General features: G+C 36.4%; 1 protein-coding gene across 2 annotated transcripts in view; it reads right to left on the reverse strand.

Annotated features, from left to right (window-relative positions):
* Positions 1 to 223: 223 nt before the first annotated feature.
* FAM185A (family with sequence similarity 185 member A) overlaps positions 224 to 23,671 on the reverse strand; it is a 59,998-nt gene continuing 36,550 nt past the window's right edge. Inside the window, exons 6-8 of one of the 2 annotated variants that reach the window (XM_080817958.1) lie at positions 20,983 to 21,078; positions 15,363 to 15,497; positions 224 to 1,486 (exon numbers count right to left, since the gene is read on the reverse strand). In XM_080817958.1, coding sequence (XP_080674084.1) covers positions 1,380 to 1,486; positions 15,363 to 15,497; positions 20,983 to 21,078 — 338 coding nt within the window. In that variant the 3' untranslated portion in view covers positions 224 to 1,379. The remainder of the gene's footprint in view (positions 1,487 to 15,362; positions 15,498 to 20,982; positions 21,079 to 23,671) is intronic. The other variant, XM_080817959.1, reaches the window with a different exon arrangement.

The raw sequence follows: 23,671 nt of genomic DNA on the forward strand, positions 1-23,671 counted from the left end.
ACTGCCTTACAGTTTCCTCTACTTAATAATTTAGCACACATACACTATAACCACATCAAACATACTAACATGAATATTGCCCCAACTTCTATAAATTATGATTTCATGAAGATTGAACTAAAGGAGACTTTGAGATATTCCACAAAGTTTACTTTTTGCTTTGTAACTATAAAGTTAAAAATAGAGCTCTAAATAAAATATTAACAAAGAGATTATTATAAATCATAGTATTTGAGAAAGTTTATTAGAAAGCATTGTTTAAGAACTGATTTATCCTAATCATAAAAGACATAATCCAAAAGATAGGACTATTCAGTCTTAAATAAGTTAAATGTCCCAGAAGTAAACAAGAAAGGTTTGAAAGAGAATTCAGGAAATAACTTTATACAGTACACTTGTTAAAAGTGAAAATCAATCTTCATTGTGAAAAATCGCTGAATGTTTCTCCTCTTCCCAATGCATTATATCTTAAATTACACCAAAAAAAAAAAAAAAAGAAAGAAAGAAAGAAAAGAAAAAGAAATCAGTAGCAAATGCATCACATTTTAGATGTTTTTATTCACAGCTTAAATTTACACTGTCATAAGAGGCTCTAAGTAGCAAACATGTTACAAGAGCTGTGGTGCAAGACATTCTAAGACAACTTCTCCCCATTACCTATGCCTTTGTATAATCTCTTTCTCCTGAGTCTAAACGGAAATTATAAATATGAGGAGATAGCACTCCCATGATTATGTTACATTATACAGCAAAACAAAGATTATTCTGGGCAGGCTTGATCAAATCAAGTCAAGTCCTTAAAAGCAGTTTCTCCAGCTGGCTGCAGAAGAGGTCAGACATACAAAGTACCAGAAACATCCTAATGCATCATTGCTGGCTTAAAGATGGAGAGGGCCACATGAGAAGGAATGCAAATGGCCTGTACATGCTTAGAGAGATCACTGATGGACAGCAAGAAAACAGAGACCTCAGTAGTAGTCAGAGGGAACTGGATCTTGCCAATATAAACAGGCTTGAAAGTAGACTTCCCCGCCCAGAGCATCTAGATGAGAACACAGCCTGGGTAATGCCGAGTCCAGCCCTGTCCACCCTGAGCAGAGAACCTAGCCATGCAGGTCTCTTGACCTACAGAACTGTGAGCTAAAAGTAAGTGTGACTTTAAGACGGTAAGTTTGTGGTAATTTCATTACAGAGCAATAGGAAACAAATATAATAGCTAAATACAAATTTTGAAAAGGCCCCCACAAGACAATTCACCAGTATTCATTCCAATTTATTGTTTTCAGCATTTATATGAACTGTGGTGTTTGCATTTTTGTAATCACAGATCTGCTAATCATTGCTAAGAATTATAAATACAATTCAAACCATTCTCAGTCCTATAGTTTTAGGGACTGAAACCAGCTTTGACTTCTAAGATTTACAGTGCCTTCTGGGGCATCAGCCTTAATCCATTTTTCATGTTTGCTTGCTTGATTCACGAGCCCTGAAACACAAAATTGCATAGTTATATCTTCATTGGCAAGAGCAGTATTTGACTACATAGATCCTAACCACACATCTCTGAAACTGAAAAATACTTTGTAACAGCAAAAGTCTTAGAAAAGATAATCTGAGTTGGGAGAGTTGCAAAGAGGTTACCTGGGCTTGTTCCCTCTTTTCATTCTCTCAGAACAACTGAAAGGGAAGCTACTCTTTATTTGTTTTTGGATTTTGGTGGGTCTTTTTGGTATGCCGGTTTTAAAGAGGTTTAAGTACAACTGACAAACTCTAAGTGCTTAACATATGCAATACGGTAAGGTCTGACATATGTAAAACTCTGTGAAACTATCTCTTCAATCAAAATAATGATTATATCCATCACTCCTACAAGTTGCCTCGTACTCCTTTGTCATCTCTTCCTCCTGTCCCTTCCCTGCCTGTCACCTCCAGACAGTCCGTCCCCCCCAACATCCTAAACACTGATCTAAACTTTGTGTCACTACAGATTAGTCGCATTTTCTAAAATTTTAATGAATGGAATAAAACCATGTATATATATATGTGTGTGTGTGTGTGTGTGTATCTGTGTGTATATATATACACACATACACATAACCATATACATATATACATGTATGTATGTATATATAAAGTCTAGGTGCTTTCACTCAGCATAATCATTTTGAGGTTCATTCACACTCTGGCAGGTATCAGGTAGTTTCCTGACACACATGCTGATCAGTACTTTGCTGAATGCTCTCAGGCACCCTGTGCAGCTCCCTCCTCTCGATTTCTCTCTTGGGAAATCTAGCAGTCCTGGTCTCCCCAGATACTTAGTCTCTTCCTTGTCAGGAGTCTGCTGGACTCTGTCTGTATTACCCCTTCCTGCCCCGCACCATGGAAACTCCCTCCAGGTAATATGCTGTAGCAGGCATAGAGCTCACCTGGTTCATTTCCCATCTCTCTTCTAGTTCCATGTTTTTTTCTTTCGATCAAGGTAATTAAGGTGTTATATGCCCTCTTAAGCTCCATTGCCATTCTGGATTTAAGAGACCAGTCAAATCTGAACTGAAAAGACTTGTGAATATACTGTCTCAATTCTTCATACACATTTTCTTTGCTGACTCCAAGCACAAAAATCAGGAAACAATTCTTTCCTTTAGTATAGTTTTTTCCTTTGTTAGTACCATGTGATGTTCCTAGCTGATGAAAAGGTGCTTTGTACCATCCAGTCTTCCTGTCAAGTGCTTCTTTGATACAAATTCTTCTCTGAGTTCTTGCCTCTCCTTTCATCTGAGTCATAATCTCATCTATGTTTTAGAGTTAATTGCATCTTTCAAGTATCCAATTACTTCCTCTGGAGTTTTTCTTTCCACTTCTCTTGCTCTATTTCAATGTATTAGAATTATTTATGTATTCTCTGCTTTAGAACTATTACTCTATATTATTATTATATACTATTGTTATTCTACTTCTCAGTAAACTGGTTAAATCTCATTCCTTTTGGTAAATCCATGTATTAGAAATGTAAAACAAGAACAACAACAACAACAACAAACACCCCCCCCCACACACACACCAAAACCCCCTAAAGAACAAAAAACCATCCCAAGCCCAAATGGTGTCACTTAGGCCAAGTTCCCAAACAGGTGTTTAATACAAAATCTAATTGCAGTTTCAAACTCCCTCAGAAATGTAGTCTTTGCTGGTCCATCAGGAATTTTTCAGTCAGTGCCAATGAGTTTGCCACAAGGGCCCTTTCCATCCCTCCATCCCAGAGGAAGACGAGGTCATTTGAATAATAAGACCACTTTGCTTTTTCAACCTAGAAAGGGCCTAGCGTGGAACAATCTTTTTCTTTTGCTAATAACTTTCTTGCCCCCATTCTCCTCTGGAAAAACCTTCCATTTTGTACAACTTCTTGGTATGCCTCTCTACTTGCTAGGTGAGGTGCTGCCCAATTCATAAATTGTTTAATAAAGCCACTTAGATTTTCAAATTTACCTAGTTGAATTTTGTTATTTCATGGGAGCTTCTTTTTTTCTTCTAACTCTTCGTTATTAAGGGGTTCAGCTTTGTCAATTTAAATGTCTTTTTTGTGCCTGTGCTGCATTTGGTAGGTCACAATTTCGAGGTACCTGCACCCAAGAGTTTTTCTATAACACAGAATTTTTTTCCTAGTAATTCAAATAAATGTAGAGGGAAGAACTGGAAATCCTAAGCATTGATTGCTCTAACTTATTACTATTATTATTTTTTAAAAATATTTATTTATTTGAGAGACAGAGAGCACAAGTAGGCAGAGCAGCAGGCAGAGGGAGAGGGAGAAGCAGGCTCTCTGCTGAGCAGGGAGCCTGATGGGAGGCTTGATACCAGGACCCTGGGATCATGACCTGACCTGAAGGTAGCCGCTTAACCGACTGAGCCACCCAGGTGCCCCAACTTTATTATTTTTTCACACCATTTGGCATCAATAGCAAAGTATACACAACAGTAAGGTTTTCCCAACTATTTAAGATTTTTTTCCTTAATACACTTATTCATTGCGTCCGGAGTCATGCTTTTCTTGCTTATGGAAAGAAAGGCCAATCTATTCATTTCCTTTTGGAGCAGTAGAGGCTACTCTAAGGGTGGAAGACCTTCCCCTGCCCTAGGGTTCTTCTAGCTGGACTTAGAGCCAAACTGATATGAGACAGATTTACAGGAAAAAATCAAATTTAATAGGTGTACATATGAGGAATCCACACAGACATGAAATCCCAAAGACAATGAGGCAATATGAAGTTTATATAAGCTAAGGAGAGGGATAGGCCTGATACAAAGGGGAGAAGACCATTAGCAGGAAAGTGAAAGGAGATGTTTTGAGAAACAAAAGTTGCCCCATTATGCAGGTAAATTTCTTAGGTAAAGGGGAGTCTCTGTTAATAGCTCTCTTGCTGGCTCAGACTCTCCTTTCCAATGTAAATTTATGCAGTTGAGGAGGAGGCAGACAGCTTTACCCGCATTCTGCTAGGTTTTGATTACCTTTAACTTGAAATAATCTTGATCCCAAAGTAGTCCATCTTGGGGCAGCCTGCCCTTGGCCCTTATACTGTACATAATGCTACTGCTACTAACAAAATGAACACACAGCAATTTTAGCCTAGAGACAATACTCAAAAAGAAAGACAGTTTATACAATTCCATTTAGGTTGCTTGAAAATAGGCTTTCCCTATTTTGCCTAAAAGTAATTTACCCAAAGATCTTCATACTTTGGTTGGCCTGAATCTGTGGAGACTCTACTTCTAATCTGTAAAGTTTATAAATTCCCTCCTACAAAAATCTTGCAACACATATTGGAACTTGCAGTTGCAGAAAACAACAAAACAAATTAAGTAAATTTAATTCCCTTTGCCAAGGATAACGTTGTATTTGGCAAAAATGGGAAGTGACTACCTTATCTCTATATAGTTTGGCTTCCATTAAGTGGGGGGAAAAGTTTGTTTTCAGGACATGGTTTTGGGTGTCTTTAAAAATACTTTATTTATTTATTTATGTATTTAAGAGACCCATGCACGAGCAGCATGGGTAGAGGAAGAGGAAGAGAGAGAATCTGAAGCAGACCCTGTGCTGAGCACAGAGCCTGATGTGGGGCTCAATCTTAGGACCCTGAGATCATAACCTGAACTGAAACCAAGAGCTGGACGCTTAATCGACTGTGCCACCCAGGCACCCCTCAGAACATGTTTTTAAACTCCAGTGTTTGCTCTCTAACTCTGCCCTGTCCAAATCCAACTATATAAATATATGAATTTCCAAGTTCTTTTATTTATTTTCCCCCTAATTCCTAGTTGAGAAGCATTAATCATCATTTAACCCCAAATATACCCGATCTAATCAGCACTAGCTGTGCACAAAGACAGGTCTCTAAGTAGTACTTTGCAGAATTTAATTCTCTGGTTTAAAAATAGGCTTAAAAAGCTTCTTGGCTAAGGTGAGCTTCTCCTTTTCCCTCCCTTGTTCTGAAACTCCACCTCCCTCTCCCAATCCTTATAACAGACTTTATTTAAACATTTGGTTCAGAAAGATAATTTTCGTGCTCCCTTATTAGCAGCATATTTAACTTCAATGTTCACGGTTGGAGGATTCCTTCTTTTACATTTTTATACACTACTGACCACCCACTATTGGGAAGCACCATGCTAAAGTAGTTTATATCTTTACACTCAAAAGATGTACAAAGACATGATAATATCCTCAAAAAGTTTACCAAATGGCTAGGAAAGTAAATCATACACCTATGAAACATGAAATTTTATTATTTTAATGCATACTCTTCACAAATAAAACCTCTAGCCACACATAATTCTATAACCAAATGTTTTAATGTTGTCAACATTCAATAACTGTTTACAGTCTCCCCTTGACAAAAATGTAACTCCAGGCATCTTAACAAGTCATTACCGACAAGAAAATATTTTTGAGCTAGTTTTAATGGTTCCCATCATTTATATTTTCTCTCAATTACCTGGAATAATAACAAAGTCAACAGTACTCTAGGTTTTGAGCAAGTAGCCAATCCGTTTTGCCCAAGAAATTCTCAGAAAGACTGTTCCTCAAATCTTTTGTTTAATCCCATCCACTGTATTTTTCAGTTCAGACATTGCAGTTTCCATTTCTAGAAATCCAATTTTGGTCTTTTTTAAATCTTTCATGTCTTCATCTTTAGTTAACTTTATGCTATATTCTAACAGGTAGAATACAGTTATAATAACTCTCTTATTTTCCTTCTCTACTAATTCAGACATCTGTATCTGTTCTGGATGGATTTCAACTGATATTCCCTTTATTTTGGGTTATATTTTCTTGCCTTTTTGCATGTCTCATCATCTTTGAATGCCAGATATTGTAAAATCTTGAGCTTGGTTCAGGGATGCAGTTAAATTACTTGGAAACAGTTTAAGCCTTTTATCTCTTGCTTTAGTGATTTGTTAGGCAATTCTAGAGAAATGTTCAGTCTAGGGATAACTGTCTCTAACAACTTAAGTGTTCTACCCAATGCCCTGAAAGTTACGTTTTTTTCCAGTCTCGCAGTGTTCTTGCACTGGTGCAAACACCAAGGTTCTTTTCCTTCTGGTACTTTGTCCTATGAACTTCACCATCTTGGTCTGGACTCTCATCATGGTCTCCTCAACTCTGGGAGTCTGCTGGGTTCCACAGTGGTTCCCTCTCCCTGTGTACCACAGCCTGGAGACTCTCGAGGGAGTAGGCAGGGGCTCATTTTGTTTATTTCCCATCCCTCAGTGATCACTTTCTCTCCTTGCCTGATATATAATGTCTTAGAAACTGTTTACTCGTGCTTTTTTTATGTTTACAAAATTTTGTTGTCTAATTCCAAATGTTGTTGTTTTAGATAAAAGGGTAAATCAGTCCACTGATTTGTATTTCTTACCAGTTTTATTCCACTTCTTGACTGGAAACCTCCACTGTTTCTTTCTTCTCTTTCTCCCTCTCCTCATTGTCTTCCCCTCTCTCATTCCCTCTATTACACTAACTTCTTATTTTGAAATAATAAAGACTCATAACAAGTTGCAAAAATAGTTCACAGAGGTCCTGAGCACCCATTAACCCAGTTCTCCCAATGGTCTCATAATCATAATGTATTACCAAAACCAGGTAATTGGTTGGCAAAGTACAATTAATCAGACTACAGACCTTACTCAGATTTCATCATTTTTTTGCATACACTCACTTTTTGTGTTTACTGTTATGACATTTTATCACATGTATAGATTTATGACATCATTATAATCAAGATATAGAACTGTTCTATCACCACAAAGCAAGTGTCCTTTGTGACGTCTCTTTATAGTCTTATCCTTATAGATTTACAACATCATTATAATCAAGATATGGAACTGTTCTATCACCACAAAGCAAGTGTCCTTTGTGACGTCTCTTTATAGTCTTATCCTCTGTCTCCTTCCCTAACCTTTGGAAGCTACCTGTCTGGTCTCAATTTCTGTAATACTGTCACTCTAAAAATGTTATATAAATGGAATCATACAGTGTATAACATTTTGAGACTGGCTTTTTTCACTCAGCATGCTGCCCTTTAGTTCCATCCAAGTTGTATTTATCAATAGATCATTCTTTTTTTTTTAAGATTTTATTTATTTATTTGACAGAGAGCGAGCAAGTGAACACAAGCAGGGGGAGCAGCAGGCAGAGGAAAAGGGAGACGCAGGCTCCTCACAGAGCAGAGGGCGGGTGTAGGGCCAATCCCAGGACCCCGGGATCATGACCTGACCTGAAGGCAGACGCAGACCCAGGCACACTTGTATCATTCCTTTTTATTGTTGAATAGTATTCCATTATATAGACATACTATATAGTCTGTGTAACCATTTACTAACAGAAGGGTATTCTCATCATTTCTTGTTTTGGGTATTACAAATAAAGCTACAAATATTTGTGTACAGGTTTTTATGTGAAACTTTAAGTTTCATTTGTCCAAGACAAATGTCTAGGAGTGTAATTGTTGGGTCACATGGTAGTTTTATGTTTAGTTTTTCAACAAATTGCCAGACTGAATTTTAGAGTAGGTATATCATTTTACATTCCTAACAGCAATGTAGGAGAAATCCAATCTTTCCACATACTTGCCAGCATTTAGTATTATCAGTATTTTTTATTTTACCCATTCTAATAGGTAGTATCTCATTCTGGTTTTAATTTGCACTTCACTCACTAATGGCTAGTGATGCTGAACATTTTGTGTTTTTATTTGCCACAGTATATATCTTCTATGGTTGCACTGTTTCTTAAATCTTATATAATCACAATTTTATGGGCATAAATCATTTTTTCCTCATACCTGGGAAGAGATCATTCAGGATAAGATTTGGCTGTCGTTCGGTATTTCTTAAATGACTACGATACAAAAACAAAAACAAACAAAATCCCCAGGCATTACAAACAGGATTCATATGCTCTAAGATTAGGGCCTGCACTTTAATCTCTAGTCTAGACGGTAAGAAATTATAGCCCACAGGCTGAATCTGGCCTGAGGTCTGCTTTTATGGCATAAGAGTTAAGAATGACTTTTACATTTTTAAAGGGTTATAAAAAAAACATATTTTTTTTTATATGTAGCCTGCAACGTTTAACATATTTACTGTCTATCCTTACAGGTAATGTTTGCAGATGAAAAGAAACAAAACCTGGTCTTTTTGGTAAACATTAACAAAGTTGATGTCTAATTACCTATGACACTCTCAGTATCTTACACTTTAAAAAATGATGGGGAAACAAAAACACATTAAAAGCACAAACAATCTGAAGGCAGTTTTTCCACATTAGCTCCCTGTCAAAGTATTTTTAAGTAGACAGCCATAAGCCTATAGCACTCTTCATTCTCTTACTGAATTTCTTCCATGTCATCTTAAAGCACATTTACGTAACTGACAAATCCATGTGCTATAAGCTTGGAGAAAACTCTAACTTCAGTGTGCTCTAAAAAAAGAATTATTTCTATGAGTCATATCAAAAAATTAGGTTTTTTTCCCCATTTGGAGGGAAAACACTGTCATTAGATCTTAAAAGAGGCATTCTGGGGGCTTAGTACCATTTCACCCTCTTTTCCAATCCATGCACCAGTTTTCCATTGTAAATCACAATACCCTTAACTGTATAACTCTCTGGCTTAAAAACGAGCTCAGAACTCTCTTTTGACTTGGTTGTCTAATTCCAAATGAATTCATTTTTTAATATGCTTTACATTTCCAGTCTGACTAAAATAAAGAGAACACAGTAGTATCACCTCTTCTACTAAGCAGACAAGGGCAAACATCATTTGGCTGGTGACATGCTTCATCTCTAATACTCTCTAACATCTAAACTGGGGGCTTTAAGACAAAAGGATTTTGTACTGCATGCAGTTTTGGGCTCACAGTGAGGTTTCATATCTAAGTTGATGAACCAAGACTAAAACCTAACAGAGAAGACAATTTCTTCTAAGAAATATGTTACCTAAGCCACTCACCACTCATTAAATTTGCTATAAATGGGTAGAGCACAAAACTTGGAATCAAGGATCTTATAAGGATTAAAAAATGCACTCCAAAGGATATACACTGTGCACAGCTTTTCAAGTACATAAATGTTTCAGCCTGAGAGTCCTGGGCTTTCTTTTGACCTCCGAATAGCATGTAATACTTATAAATCACTTTAAGAATTGTACAATGTACAGTTATTAGTGACAGCAAAAACGAAGGAAACCATGAAGCAGGAAATCAAATAAAATTACAGGGCTGACACATCAAACCCTGTGGGAAGCCTGAGCCCTAGGGACTAATTTTTACGGGCATGGTTTCTTGCAGAAATCATGCAAAAGTCATGCTACAGATACAATCCAGACTTTTTAGCAGTGAGGGTATTTCTGTTTCTATGCCTCACAGGCTCTGTAAGGAAGGCCCAGATGAGCTGAGCTCAGCTGCCTATAATAACAACTCACATATAAAGCTGCTCATTATTTCCAAAATTGGGTTTCATGTTGGAAATCTTCACAGAAAAAGCAATTTGCCCTGATTTTCTTGAAAAAGGCCTCTCAAATTATTCCATCCAGGGGCGCCTGGGTGGCTCAGTGGGTTAGGCCTCTGCCCTTGGCTCAGGTCATGGTCTCGAGGTCCTGGGATCCAGCCCTGCATCGGGCTCTCCTCAGCGGGGAGCGTGCTTCCCCTTCTCTCTCTTTGCCTGCCCCTCTGCCTACTTGTGATCTCTGTCAAATAAACTTTGAAAAAAATTATTCCATCCACTTGATAAATAAGGTCTGCGGCCTTCTGGGCACCAAACAGTTTTAGAATTAAAATGAAATATGAAAGCTTCTATAAACTCAGTCACTTGTTCACACAGCTCTCTCCAAAGGAACTGCTCTGTTTTTATCTGAGATCCCTCTGCACAATTACTCTAATGGATTTAAACTAATAATGAGAGACAATCTATAGATACAACTGGGGCTAATAGTATGTCATGTGGTACTCTACAAAAAAATTCTGATGATTAGTCCCTACATTCTTACACTGTGGGCAGGAAATAAACTTCATTTTGCAACTTGGGCCTTCCTGGTTTAGGAAGGAAGGAGGGACTAGAAAACAAATACTTTGAGAAGCCTCATAATAAACAATAAAGTAAGCATCTATCTTTCTCACAGCATCCAATTACCTATTTCCGCAACCAAAATTTATTGAAGGCTTATATGTTTGTTTGTTGATTTTAAGACAGCTTGCAGCGGAGTCCAGGCCACTGACCTCTTTCTCCTGACTTACTGCAGTGACATGCTAATTAGCTTTTCCTTCACTCACCATTGTCCCTTACAATCTTTCTCCACTCAAAATTTAGTGCACGTTTGTAATGCACAGATTTGGTTGTATAAACCCAGATGAAAACCTTTTGATGTCTTTGCAATGCACTTAGTATAAAATCCAAATCAGTCCTATATGATCTGACCCCTCCCAAAGTTTCCAGCCTTCCTTTAAGCCACTTTCCCTACTCTCTGTACTCTAGCTATGCTGCACTTCTCTCACTTACTCAAACTCACAATGCTAGTCTAATTTAGATGTGTCACGTGCTTTCACTCTACCGTATACATACATTTAATACATTCATTCCACTTTACTATGTTCACTGATTTGTCTTGCCTTACTAGGATGTAACCTTCTCAGAGGATACCTTTCATTCCTAGTTTCTGGCTCAATAATTAATAAAAGTTTGTTGAGTGACTGACCAAATAAAGGAAAATAGAGAAGACAGAAGCAGGGGCTATGCAAAGGAAAGATGATGTTTGTTTTTAAATATATTATGCTTGAGGTGGTACTGGCTGAGTGGAATAAGAATGGGTAAGAAAAAAAGAGATCAGGTCTGCAGGTACTGATTTTATCCAGTGACGGGACTAGTAAGTATTTTTAAAGAATTTAATGAGGTTTTTTCTTAATGGCTGAAGTGTTGAAAATAAGGCTTTAAAACTGAATTAAAACTAAATCTAAATTTCAGGAAGGCACAAGATTCTACGAGTAACAATAAAAAAATGACAAAGTAACTTAAATTTCTAATTCAAAAATTCTTAATATACACAAAATAATTTGATTATGTTATCATTCAGAACATTATTAAACAAATTTACATTATTGCTGTAGATTATGGGGACCAAAAAAGGTAACTCTATTGCCTCCTTACTAAAATCAAGAGATTAGATCACAAGAAGTTGATTCTTACTACATTTAATACAGTTACATTTTCATCAAATTTTCACTATGTCACTAAGAGTCTACCTATTAGCCACTGAGTGACATTTGAGGGTGGGTATGTGTACAGGTCTTATTTTTTGCTACGTGTTACGCTTTTTGTTAAGATTCTATGATTTTTAACAAATTACTTTTTAAACTTTTATGACATACAAAATGAATAAAGGTATACCTTGCTTTATTGCACTTTGCTTTCTCGTGCTTTGTAGACACTGCATTTTTCATAAACTGAAGGTCTGTGGCAACCCTGCAGTTGTTTACTTTGTGTCTGTGTGTCATATTTGGTAATTCTCACCATATTTTAAACTTTTTCATTATTATTACATGTGTCATGATGATCTGTGATCAGTGGTCCTTGATTTTACTAAAGTGACTGTTTTGAAGCACCATAAATGGCACCAATACAAGATCGCAAACTTAATTGATAAATGTGTATGTTCTGACTACTCCATGGACTGGTCAGTCCCCCATCTCTCTCTCTCCTTAGACCTCCCTATTTCCTGAGACACAACAATATTATGCCAATTAATAATCCTACAATAGTCTCCAAGTGTTTAAGTGAAAAGAAGAGTCACATACCTCTTACTTTAAATCAAAAGCTAAAAATGATTAAGCTTAGTGAGGAAGCCTTGTCCAAAGCCAAGACAGGCAGAAAGCTAGGTGTCCTGTGCCAAAATGTTAGCCAAGTTGTGAATGCAAAAGAAAAGTTCTTGAAGGAAAACTGAAAGTATGACCAGTGAACACACAAATCATAAGAAAGTTAAACAGCCTTATTACTGATATGGAGAAAGTTTTAACAGTCTGGATAGAAGATCCAACCAACCACAACATTCCCTTAAGCCAAAGCCTAATCCAGAGCAAGGCCCTAACACACTTCAAGTCTATGAATGCTGAGGTGAGAAAGGTGAATGAAAAAGGTTTGATGCTAGTAGAGGCTGGTTCGTGACGTTTAAGGAAAGAAGCTGTCTCCATAATATAAGAGTGCAGGGTGAAGCACAAGGGGCTAATGCAGAAGCTGCAGCAAATTATCCAGAAGATCTATGTAAGATCATTAATGAAGGTGATACATTAAACAACCAATTTTCAATGTATACAAATGCCTTATATTGGAGGAAGATGCCACCTAGGAATTTCATAGCTAGAGAGAAGTCCATGCCTGGCTTCAAAACTTCAAAGGACAGGCTGACTCTCCTGATAGAGGTTAATCCAGCTGGTAACTTTAAGTTGAAGCCAATGCTGATTTACCACTCTGGAAATCCTAGGGCTCTTAAAAATTATGCTAAACCTACTCTGACTGGGCTCAATCAATGGAACATCAAAACCTGGATGATAGCTCATCTGCTTACAACATGGTTTACTAAATATTTTAAGTCCACTGTTTAGACCTAGTGTTCAAGAAAAAAAAGATTCCTTTCAAAATATGACTGCTCATTGACAATGCAGCGGTCACCTAAGAGCTCTGATGAGATGTACAATGAGATTAATGTTCTTGTGCCTGCTAACACAAGATCCATCCTGCAGCATATGGATCAAGGAGTCATTTCAACTTTCTAGTCTTATTAATTTAGAAATACATTTCATAAAGCTATAGCTGCAATAGAAAGTGATTTCTCTGAAGCGTATGGGCAAAATAAATTAAAAACCTTCTGAAAAGGATTAATTACCCTAGTTGTCATTAAGAACATTCATGATTCATGGAAAGAGTTAAAGTATCAATATTAGCAGGAGTTTGGAAGAAGCTGATTCATGGATGACTTTGAAGGGTTCAAGACTTTGGTGGGGGAAGTAAATGCAAATGTACTAGAAAGAGGAAAAGAAACAGAAGCAGAAGTAGAGTCCGAAGCTGTGACTGAACTGCTGCAATCTCAAGATAAAATTTTAATGGATGAAGAGTTGCTTTTTATGGACAAAGTGGTTTCTCAAGAAAGAATCCATTCCTGGCGAAGATGTTATAAAGACTGTGGGAATGACAACAAAGAATTTAGAATATTACACAAACTTACTTGATAAAGCAGCAGCAGAATTCGAGAGGATTGATTCTAATTCTGAAAGTTCTGTGTGTAAATGCTATCAAACAGCATTATACATCATTTGTGAAAGGAAGAATCAATGCTGCAAACTTCACTACTGTTTTATCTTAAGAAATTGCCATAGCTACAACTTTCAACCTTCAGCAACCTTTACCAGTCACCAGCCATCAACATCCAAGCAAAAAGATTATGACTCACCAAAAGCTCAGATGATGATTAGCATTTTTTTTTGCAACAAAGCATTTTTAATTAAGGTATCTGCATTGTTTTTTTAGACACAGTGCTACTGTACACTTTAACAGACTACAGCGTAGTATAAATGTAGCTTTTATATGTACTAGGAAACTGAAAATATTCATTTGAGTTGCTTCTTTGCAGTGGTGTGGATCAGAACGCACAAGATCTTTGAGGCATGCCTGTATTTGAAAATGAAACTGATCTCATGAAGACACTTCATTGGCACCACCATTACCACCACACACATTTTCAATGTCCTTTTCAATGCCATTCTGGTAAGATCTGAAGGAAAACTTCACCAGCATTAATTCCCTCCACCTTTTTTGGGGGGGTATTGTGTACATATATTTAGTATGTATATGTATACAATAAATATTTTAAAAAGTAGTATCAGCCAACAGTGCAGCCAGAGGTAATCAGAAAAAATGTGCAAAAGCCATTCATATTTCTGGGACTGAGAATTTGTTGTATTAAAAAAGCAAGTTTATAATGTGTATAATACCAAACCAAATTTGTGTTTATTCCAATCATACAAAGTTAACTTTGAGTCTTGTTATACATATATATTTAGATGATATTTAAGGCCAAGAGTTAGAAAGCAGCTATACCAGAAAAAAAAATTATGGTCTTAAAAATTTTTTAATCATAGTAAAAAAATACATAAAACATACCATCTCAATCATTTTTAATTTACAGTTCAGTAGTGTTAAGTATACTCACATCACTGTACAACAGATCTCCAGAACTTTTTCATCTTGCAAAGCTGAAACGTTACTCTTTGAATAACTTCCCATTCTCCCCTTCCCCTGCTTTCTGTTTCTATAAATCTGACTACTTTAGATATCACATATAAGAGGAATCATACACTATTTGTCTTTTTGTGACTGGTTTATTTCACTTAGCATGATGTCCTGAAGGTTCATCCATGTTTCATCTTGTGACAAGATTTCCTTCCTTTTTAAGGCTAAATAATATTCCACTTTATGTATATACCACATTTCACTTATCCATTCATCTATCAATAGACATTTGGGTTGCTTTTACCTTTTGGCTACTGTGAGTAATGCTGCTGTGAACATGGGTGTGCAAACATCTCCTGGAGATAGAAAATTTTTTAAACTGATTTTATCCAATGTCATCTAGGGAGTGTTTTAAACTAAATGCCTGCATTGTGCTACTTACTGATATGCAGTTGGAAGAAAAGAGTGTCAAACACCAAAATGTGACAATGGAAAGGAATAAAAGAGTAAAACTGCAGTAAAGCATACCATATTTCTACCTATGTATGGATAATGATGATTCATCTCACATAATAAAATGTGTTATCCTTACCAGTAATTATTACAGCATCATCTTTATGAACTTCAGTCATTTCTTGAACATGGACTTCTGAGTTCACATCAACCTCTCTTCCTGATAACTGTAAATGAGCTTGAAGAGAAGATGCAACCTTGACAAGAATAGAGCCTATAATAAATTTTAAAAAGTTTATTAATGCAAGAAAATGAAAAGTACCAGGGGCTATTTGAAAAATGATTGAAAGAGGAGCAATGCTCCTGGAACACTGTCTTTAACTCTTTAGCACACTTTATTTACCCAGCAGTACAGGGCACCTGGATGGCTCAGTCGGTTAAGCATCTGCCTTCAGCTCAGGTCATGATCCTGGGGTCCTGGGATTGAGCCCCACATCAGGTTCCCTGCTCAGCTGGGAATCTGCTTCTTCCCTCTCCCTCTGACCCTACCCCCGATTGTGCTCGCTTTCAGTCTCTCTCTAATGGAAAAAAACAAAAAACAAAAACAAAACTTTAAAAGAACATAAACAGCAGTGCCTTTTCCTTACTTCCAAGGCATTCACATTAACTTTTGCCAAGGGCATGAGTCATTAGAATATTGTGAACTTGTTCGGCAAATAGCCCTAGTCAGCTTATCCAATATCAGAAAAGTGAGTAGTAAACTTTGTAGACAATGTCTACCATTAATTGAGCATTTACTGAGACCAAGACAGCTGAGATGATCTCTTATCTACATATCAACTTTATGAGGTATTATTAGAATCCCAATTTTAAAATGAGAACTTGCTCAAGTTCCCACTAGCACTAGTGTTGGAATCTAGCTTCACTTCAGTGACAAGAGCCCATGCTCTTAACCACTGTGGTATTCCACACACTGCTCCCTCATCATATTATAGGAGTTGTGATTTCCCTGATCACTGTGACACAACTAGAATCCTAAGCTCTTGTGCTTTCAGTTGTACCTTGTATGTGTGCACTGGGGAGGGAGGGGTGGTGGTGGAAAATAACGATAATTAAAAAAGGGAACATATGAATTTCAACTAATGTTTCTTTTCAATGGATTAGTCTTTTAGGTGCCTGAGACAAGACGTTCAAGTTCATTTCCACTACAATCTTGTAGAAATTTAAGCTTTTAAAGGAGGAAATAAGAAAAAGTACTCCATTAGCAAATAAATAATTTTCTAAAACAACTACATAGGTTGCAGGGCAAACTCACCAACACACTCCTGTTTCACTCTGTTTCTCATATATCAAATCAAGTAAAAGGCTCTGGCCATAGAGCATTAAGCCCATTTCCTCTGCAGACAAAGGTGGTCAGGACGACTTTCATTGTGAATATTGTAAAGATTCCTTTTAAAATGGACTTATTTATGGGTCATTGTTTGTCTCTTAGTTTGGTTATCATCAGCCTAAATTTCTCTAATTTCTTATCTTCTCCATCTTTCTACCTGGAGCCAGAAAGTCTAGGGTGAAACTGATAAACTCTCATAATTAACCCCCAAAAAGGTGGGGTGGGAAACAAAGCATATCACTGCAACTGGGTTATTTTATTTATAAAACAAATTGCTTTTCCGATTTTAAATGTAAACTACTGACAGGAGAGTCCCTATAACAGGTTTGAGGGACTAAGGGGGAAAAAAACCTAGAAAATTTCAGAATGAATAGAAGATGCATGCTTTTCTACCAAACATACTTTAAAAAGTAGAAAAAAAATAGATTTTTAAAACTTTTCTGTAGCACTTTTTATCTCTAAATACATCAAATGTGGTTAATTTTATGAGTACTTTTTTCTGTTCTTAAATGAAAAAGAGATGTTAAATCTATGAGAGCTTTAAAATGTTAAGCATTGCAACTACTTCTTCCCTCATCTCTCTCCACATTCTTGAAAAACAAGTCATCACTATCAAAACTCCATTACTATCTGTGAAAGAAGAATTCCCATGATTTGAAAACTTTCCCAAATGTCCCATCTTTATCTTTTTTAGAAAGGAGAGCTCTTGTTACATTTTCAACCTCTTTCACTTCATAAACTATTTTGATGGTTACTGACACCAATACCATTTTTTAAATTAAAATGTGAACTAATACTAACCGTACCATTTATTGAAGGCATACTATATTAAGATCATTGGTTTCATCACGGACAAATTTTAAATGGAAGAGTCAGTACTCAGATGCAGGTCTGACTGTTAAGCCTAAACACAGCCTTTTTGAAAGAATTAATAAGTTAACTCATAAGAAGAGAGAAAACAAGCATGCAACATTCTTTTTCACATGGCAAAATAGAGAACATCTAAGAGATGCAAGTGGTTGGCTCCCAAACCCTACAGCAAGACAGGGGCAGAGCTGGAAAGGATTCTAGATGTCTTTACAACCATTAAGCAACAGAATCCTGAACAATTTTCCATTACTCTTTTAAAAAGTTACTATTCCTAAGTATAGTTAGAATTAAAAGACCTGAAGTAAGACAGAAATTTTTGTTTTCCGTTATCTTTAAGCTTCATGCCAGTCCAAATAGGAAAAACCAAAAAATTATAAACTTAATCAACTCTTGCAACATCATATCCTATTTCAAGATTACTGGAACAAGATCCCAAATAATGCTCAAAAATATTTTAAGTTGATGAAGATTAACAATGATTTTTGTCTTATTTTATTTTTTTGTCCATCCATACAAAACAGGAAATAATTTTCATATAAGAGCTACTTATTGAAAACTTTGTACTCTGTTACTAGTTATAGTAAATTAGTAATGGTTTACATTTTTTCTCTTAGGGCCTTCATAATAAGAGAATATATGACTTTTATGGCAATTACAATATACCCTAAATGGCATTACTGAAGCTTTCAGGAATCCAGTGAGAACACAATATTATCCTATTTTAAAAGAAAAAAATGCAATATTGAGAAATCAAATCACTTCTGTGTATCAGCAAAAAAACTTCTGTTTAAGGCCTCTGTGTTTGCAGTTTCATTCTGACACTCTGACAAGAGAGCCTTGTTGGACAAAGGAGTATTAAATCAACATAACCAAGAAATTGCCAACAGCAGGTTTCTGTAAGGAAGTATTCCTTGTTATACATATATAGCCCTGTTCTGGCTAATATGCAGATCTTCTAGATTTTATTTAAAACTTTTTTTAAACAGCTACATTTCTTAGCTTTCTGCACCCAGGTCACTTCAGTCCCTAAGGCTAAGCTACTCCAAGTATCCAAGCCACTTGCCACCATGTACACCCAGACAAATATTCAGTCTTCATATGACTAAAAAGTGTATTAGTTCTAATGAAATACTTGAATTCTTAGAATAAATTATTTGTAACAGAAATAAGATTATAGAAAAAACACGTCATAATAAGACTTACTACTTTAAGAGATTAAGTCAACAATGACTTTAGAGGACCTTCCTGATGACACCTTTTTTTCAGGATCATACATTGCAAAGAATTACTCTAGTGTGATGGCTCAAGAAGATCTGACTACAGGATGGTAGAAAAGCCTCCAAAAGAATGTACGGGAGCATTTTCCCTCCAAAGAATATTCTATTTCAGACATAAAACCAAACTGAAAAACCCAAACAGTAACACTAAATAATTCCACAGTAACAGTCAATATTTTCTAACATTTTTGTTTGAACTACAAAGGGAACGATAGTTTTTATGGCCATCTGTTCCAAAAGTTTCAAAAATCATTGGTCTAGAGGGCCAGTATTTCAGTCAGTCTTTATTATTCTTTTCTTTTTCTCTTTTTAAAGAATTTATTTTTAAGCAATCTCTACACCCAATGTGGGGCTCAAATTCACAACCCCAAGATCAAGAGTTGCATGTTCCCACGAAAATAGACTCAAGATGTATGAAGGACCTCAATGTGAGAAAGGAATCCATCAAAATCCTTGAGGAGAACACAGGCAGCAACCTCTTTGACATCGCCGCAGCAACTTCTTCCTAGGAACATCGCCAAAGGCAACAGAAGCAAGGGCAAAAATGAACTATTGGGACTTCATCAAGATCAAAAGCTTTTGCACAACAAAGGAAACAGTTAACAAAACCAAAAGACAACTGACAGAATGGGAGAAGATATTTGCAAACAACATATCAGATAAAGGGCTAGTATCCAAAATCTATAAGGAGGTTAGCAAACTCAACACCCAAAGAACAAATAATCCAATCAAGAAATGGGCAGAGGACATGAACAGACATTTCTGCAAAGAAGACATCCAGTGGCCAACAGACACATGAAAAATGCTCCACATCACTCGGCATCAGGGAAATACAAATCAAAACCACAATGAGATACCACCTCACACATCAGAATGGCTAAAATTAACAAGTCAGGAAATGACTGATGCTGGCGAAGATGCGGAGAAAGGGGAACCCTCCTACACTGTTGGTGGGAATGCAAGCTGGTGCAACCACTCTGGAAAAGAACATGGAGGTTCCTCAAAAAGTTGAAAATAGAACTACCCTATGACCCAGCAATGGCACTACTGGGTATTTACCCTAACGATACAAACGTAGTGATCCGAAGGGGCACGTGCACCCGAATGTTTATAGCAGCAATGTCCACAATAGCCAAACTATGGAAAGAACCTAGATGTCCATCAAAAGATGAATGGATAAAGAAGAAGTGGTGTGTGTGTGTGTGTGTGTGTGTGTGTGTATATATATATATACACACACACACACACAATGGAATACTATGCAGCCATCAAAAGAAATGAAATCTTGCCTTTTGTGACGACGTGGATGGAACTAGAGGGTATAATGCTTAGCGAAATAAGTCAGTCAGAGAAAGACAACTATCATATGATCTCCCTGATTTGAGGAAGTGGAGATGCAACATGGGGGGTTTGGGAGATAGGAAAAGAATAAATGAAACAAGATGGGATCGGGAGGGAGACATGCCATAAGTGACTCTTAATCTCACAAAACAAACTAAGGGTTGCTGGGGGAAGGGTGGCTGGGAGAGGGTGGTGGGGTTATGGACATTGGGGAGGGTATGTAAGAAAAACAAATAAACAAAAAACAAACAAAAGAAGAGTTGCATGTTCCACCAAGTGAGCCAGCCAGGTGTCATTTCTGGTCAGTCTTTATTCCATTTTATTTTATTTATTTATTTTTTTAAAGATTTTATTTATTTATTTGACAGACAGAGATCACAAGTAGGCAGAGAGGCAAGCAGAGAGAGAGGAGGAAGCAGGCTCCCCACCAAGCAGAGAGACCGATGTGGGGCTCGATCCCAGGACCCTGGGATCATGACCTGAACCGAAGGCAGAGGCTTTAACCAATGAGCCACCCAGGCACCCCTATTCCATTTTATTTTTTAAAAGATTTTATTTATTCATTTGAGAAAGACAGAAAGAGAGAGAGAGAGAGAGAGAGAACGTGGTGGGGGGGGCAGAGAGTAAAAGAGAAACAGATACACCACTGAGCAAGGAGCCTAATGCAGGGCTCTGTCCCCCAGGATCATGACCTGAGCTGAAGGCCAGTTACTTAACCAACTGAGCCCCCCACCATCAGTCTTTAAATTGAGTTTTATCAGAAGAAAATTTTCTTGAACTCATGATATCAGTATAGATAAAATAACCTGACCATCTCTTTCCTGGATGTTTTTACATAAACCTTCTATAGACCATATATCAAAACATTCCACTTGGCTAACCTTCATGGGATTTCAACTCCACTTTCCCTAGTTGGCTGACATAAACATCTATTGCACCCTGATGACTTGAGGCCTGTAGACATCCAGAGGATGAATCTAGGAAAAAAAGAAAAACTGTAAGTATAATCATTCTTATTGTAGTAACTGAAATGATAAACTGAAATGAAGGACTCTACTTCGGCAGTAGGATAAGGCACTAAGAGTCTTGCAAGGTTTTGTATTTTCCCCATAGTTATGCTATCTTTCACTTTAAAAAGAAAACAGAATCAGTAATCTACAGATCTACACCTAGATAACAAAAAATCCCTATGTCTATAGTCACCTACATAACTTATTGATAAACATGCTTACTATGCAACCTAATATATAGGAAGGACAGTACACAAGCTGTGGATCCTTCAGAGCCAAGATTATTAAGCACCATTTGATATAATTAGTTTATTATCAACTTTCAATATTTACGAAAGAATTTTCTCTCACATACAGATACACAGAAGTAGTAACAAAGTTAACAAAAATCAAAACTTCTTATATTTTTTCCTTTTAGCAAATCTGCTAGTCCTAAAAAATTCTGCTAATAATGAAAGCTTACGCTAGATAAGATTTTGTTGCATTTCTTAAACAGAAATGGAGAAAAGGGAGTCACTTAAAGAGCGAGTGAAGCTTGTTTCTTTTCAAATTTCTGGAATTGAACATATATCTTTCAGTCAGGAGAAGAAAACCATAATTAAAGTGGTGCTAATCTGAAACTCAAATATTGTCATCATTGACCCCAGTTTTCAAAAAGTCAGCATTTCAAGTTCAAGGGAAAGCTGACCAAGTTAGAGATAAAGTAAAAGAATGATGTTGAAGTGTCAGCACTAAGTAGCTCCTTCTTCCTCAACCATGACAACTGAACCTTTGATCTAATATTCTGTCTGACTGCCCTGGTAAGGCCAAAGTGTATTTTTTTTTTTTAGAAAGGCCTCTTAAAAAGCATATTCTAAAAAAAAAAAAAAAAAAAAAAAAAAAAAAAAAAAAAGCATATTCTATCAAGAATTTTACTACTTCAAAGTGGAAACAAATCAGGGAGTGTGGTGAAAATATTGCCAAAAATTATATTAAACTTTTAATAAAATGTGAAGAAAAAACATTTGTATACTATACATTTTTCTTCAAATTTTTACATGACCCTAAACAAAGCTACTTGGGAATAAACTGGTTAAAATCTGACACCAAGATAATTCATAATAATTATCTGTAATCTATACTGAAAAAATGGCCTTTATTGGACCCACTTTCTTTAAATGTTAAGTTCAAAAGTTAACACTGATGGTGGGAAATTAAGCCATTAGTGATAAATGACACAGAATAGTTGGGCAAAGAATATCTTTCTCCTCAGTTACCAACAGAAACTCCTTTTAAACAACTTCTTAATGCATCCTAAAAGAAGTCAAGTAAAAATATATTATGATTAAAAAATGTGGACTACACAATGTGTGTATTATCCCAGGTTGAACAGAGTAAAATATCTGAAACATTAATTTGCTTTCTTACTTTCTCTAGGGGGAAAAAAACACAAGATGTTCATGAGGCTAATAAACAGTACTTTTTCACTTCTCCTTCCAAGCCCATGGGAAATAATAGCTAAATAATTTTATCACAAGCCACTGAGTAATTACATCCTCATGTTATCAGTCTTGAGCTCTGATAATGGCCAATCCCTTAGAGACGGTCCAAAAAAAAAAAAAAAATCAAAACTCAAGATGTTTTCAAAGAGAAAGCAAAAGTGATATTGGAAAAGCTATGTAGCAAAACAAACAATAATTTTCTTTTGTTTTGTGTAGTACAAATGATTGGAAGTAAGAATTAATTATCAAGAGTCAAACTAAGACTTTCTCTACAAAGTTTCATTTTTTTGGAAATTCACCTAATGGAGAAATTCTATAGCTCTCAGAAGAAGCCTTAAGGGAAATATGCATTTGAGGGTGATTAAGAAGTGAACAGAAATTATTAGTGCAGCTAGTGTTTGGAATAAGTGGGCTCTCACCGAAAGCTATCATCACAATTTTGGACAAGGATCTGGTTGGTCTCATAGAGACCACTGAGTTTTCCTGGGAAATTACACATACAAAACTGATGTTAACTACTAGTTAATCACTTCATACAACCAAAACACCCAACTACATACAACCAAAAAACCCAGATATTTGCAATATACATTTAACTAATAGCAGAGAAAAACAACTACTTGAAAGGCTAAAATTCCAAACTTTCAGATAAAGGAAAAATTCTTTTCAATCACTCAAGCAAGTTCAGAAAGTTCTTCTGAATATTTACCATTTTACTTCAAGTTTCAACATATACATACTAAGGAACAGCAACACAACAGATATTTCTTCATTTCTGCAACTTGATTCCTACATTTCCAAACCTACACCAATTGCCAAGAACAAGGAACAAATTTCACATACAGGATGTAAAGGATCTGCAAAGGCAGAACTGTAAGGTCATTTTAAGTAAGGATTTTTAGGTATCCTGCCTTGGTATTCTGTATTAGAGAGGAGGCATTAGGAGGCTGGGCTTACGAGGGGCACACAAGGCAATCGCCCCACCTCCTGCTCCAAACATGAAGATATTCCTTTTTTTTAAAGATAAAATTACCAGTACATGGCTTCTGGCAATGCCTTCCAAAAGAGACAACATAGGA

This window comes from Martes martes, assembly GCF_963455335.1.
Source record: "Martes martes genome assembly, chromosome: 11".
Lineage (NCBI taxonomy): Eukaryota > Metazoa > Chordata > Mammalia > Carnivora > Mustelidae > Martes > Martes martes.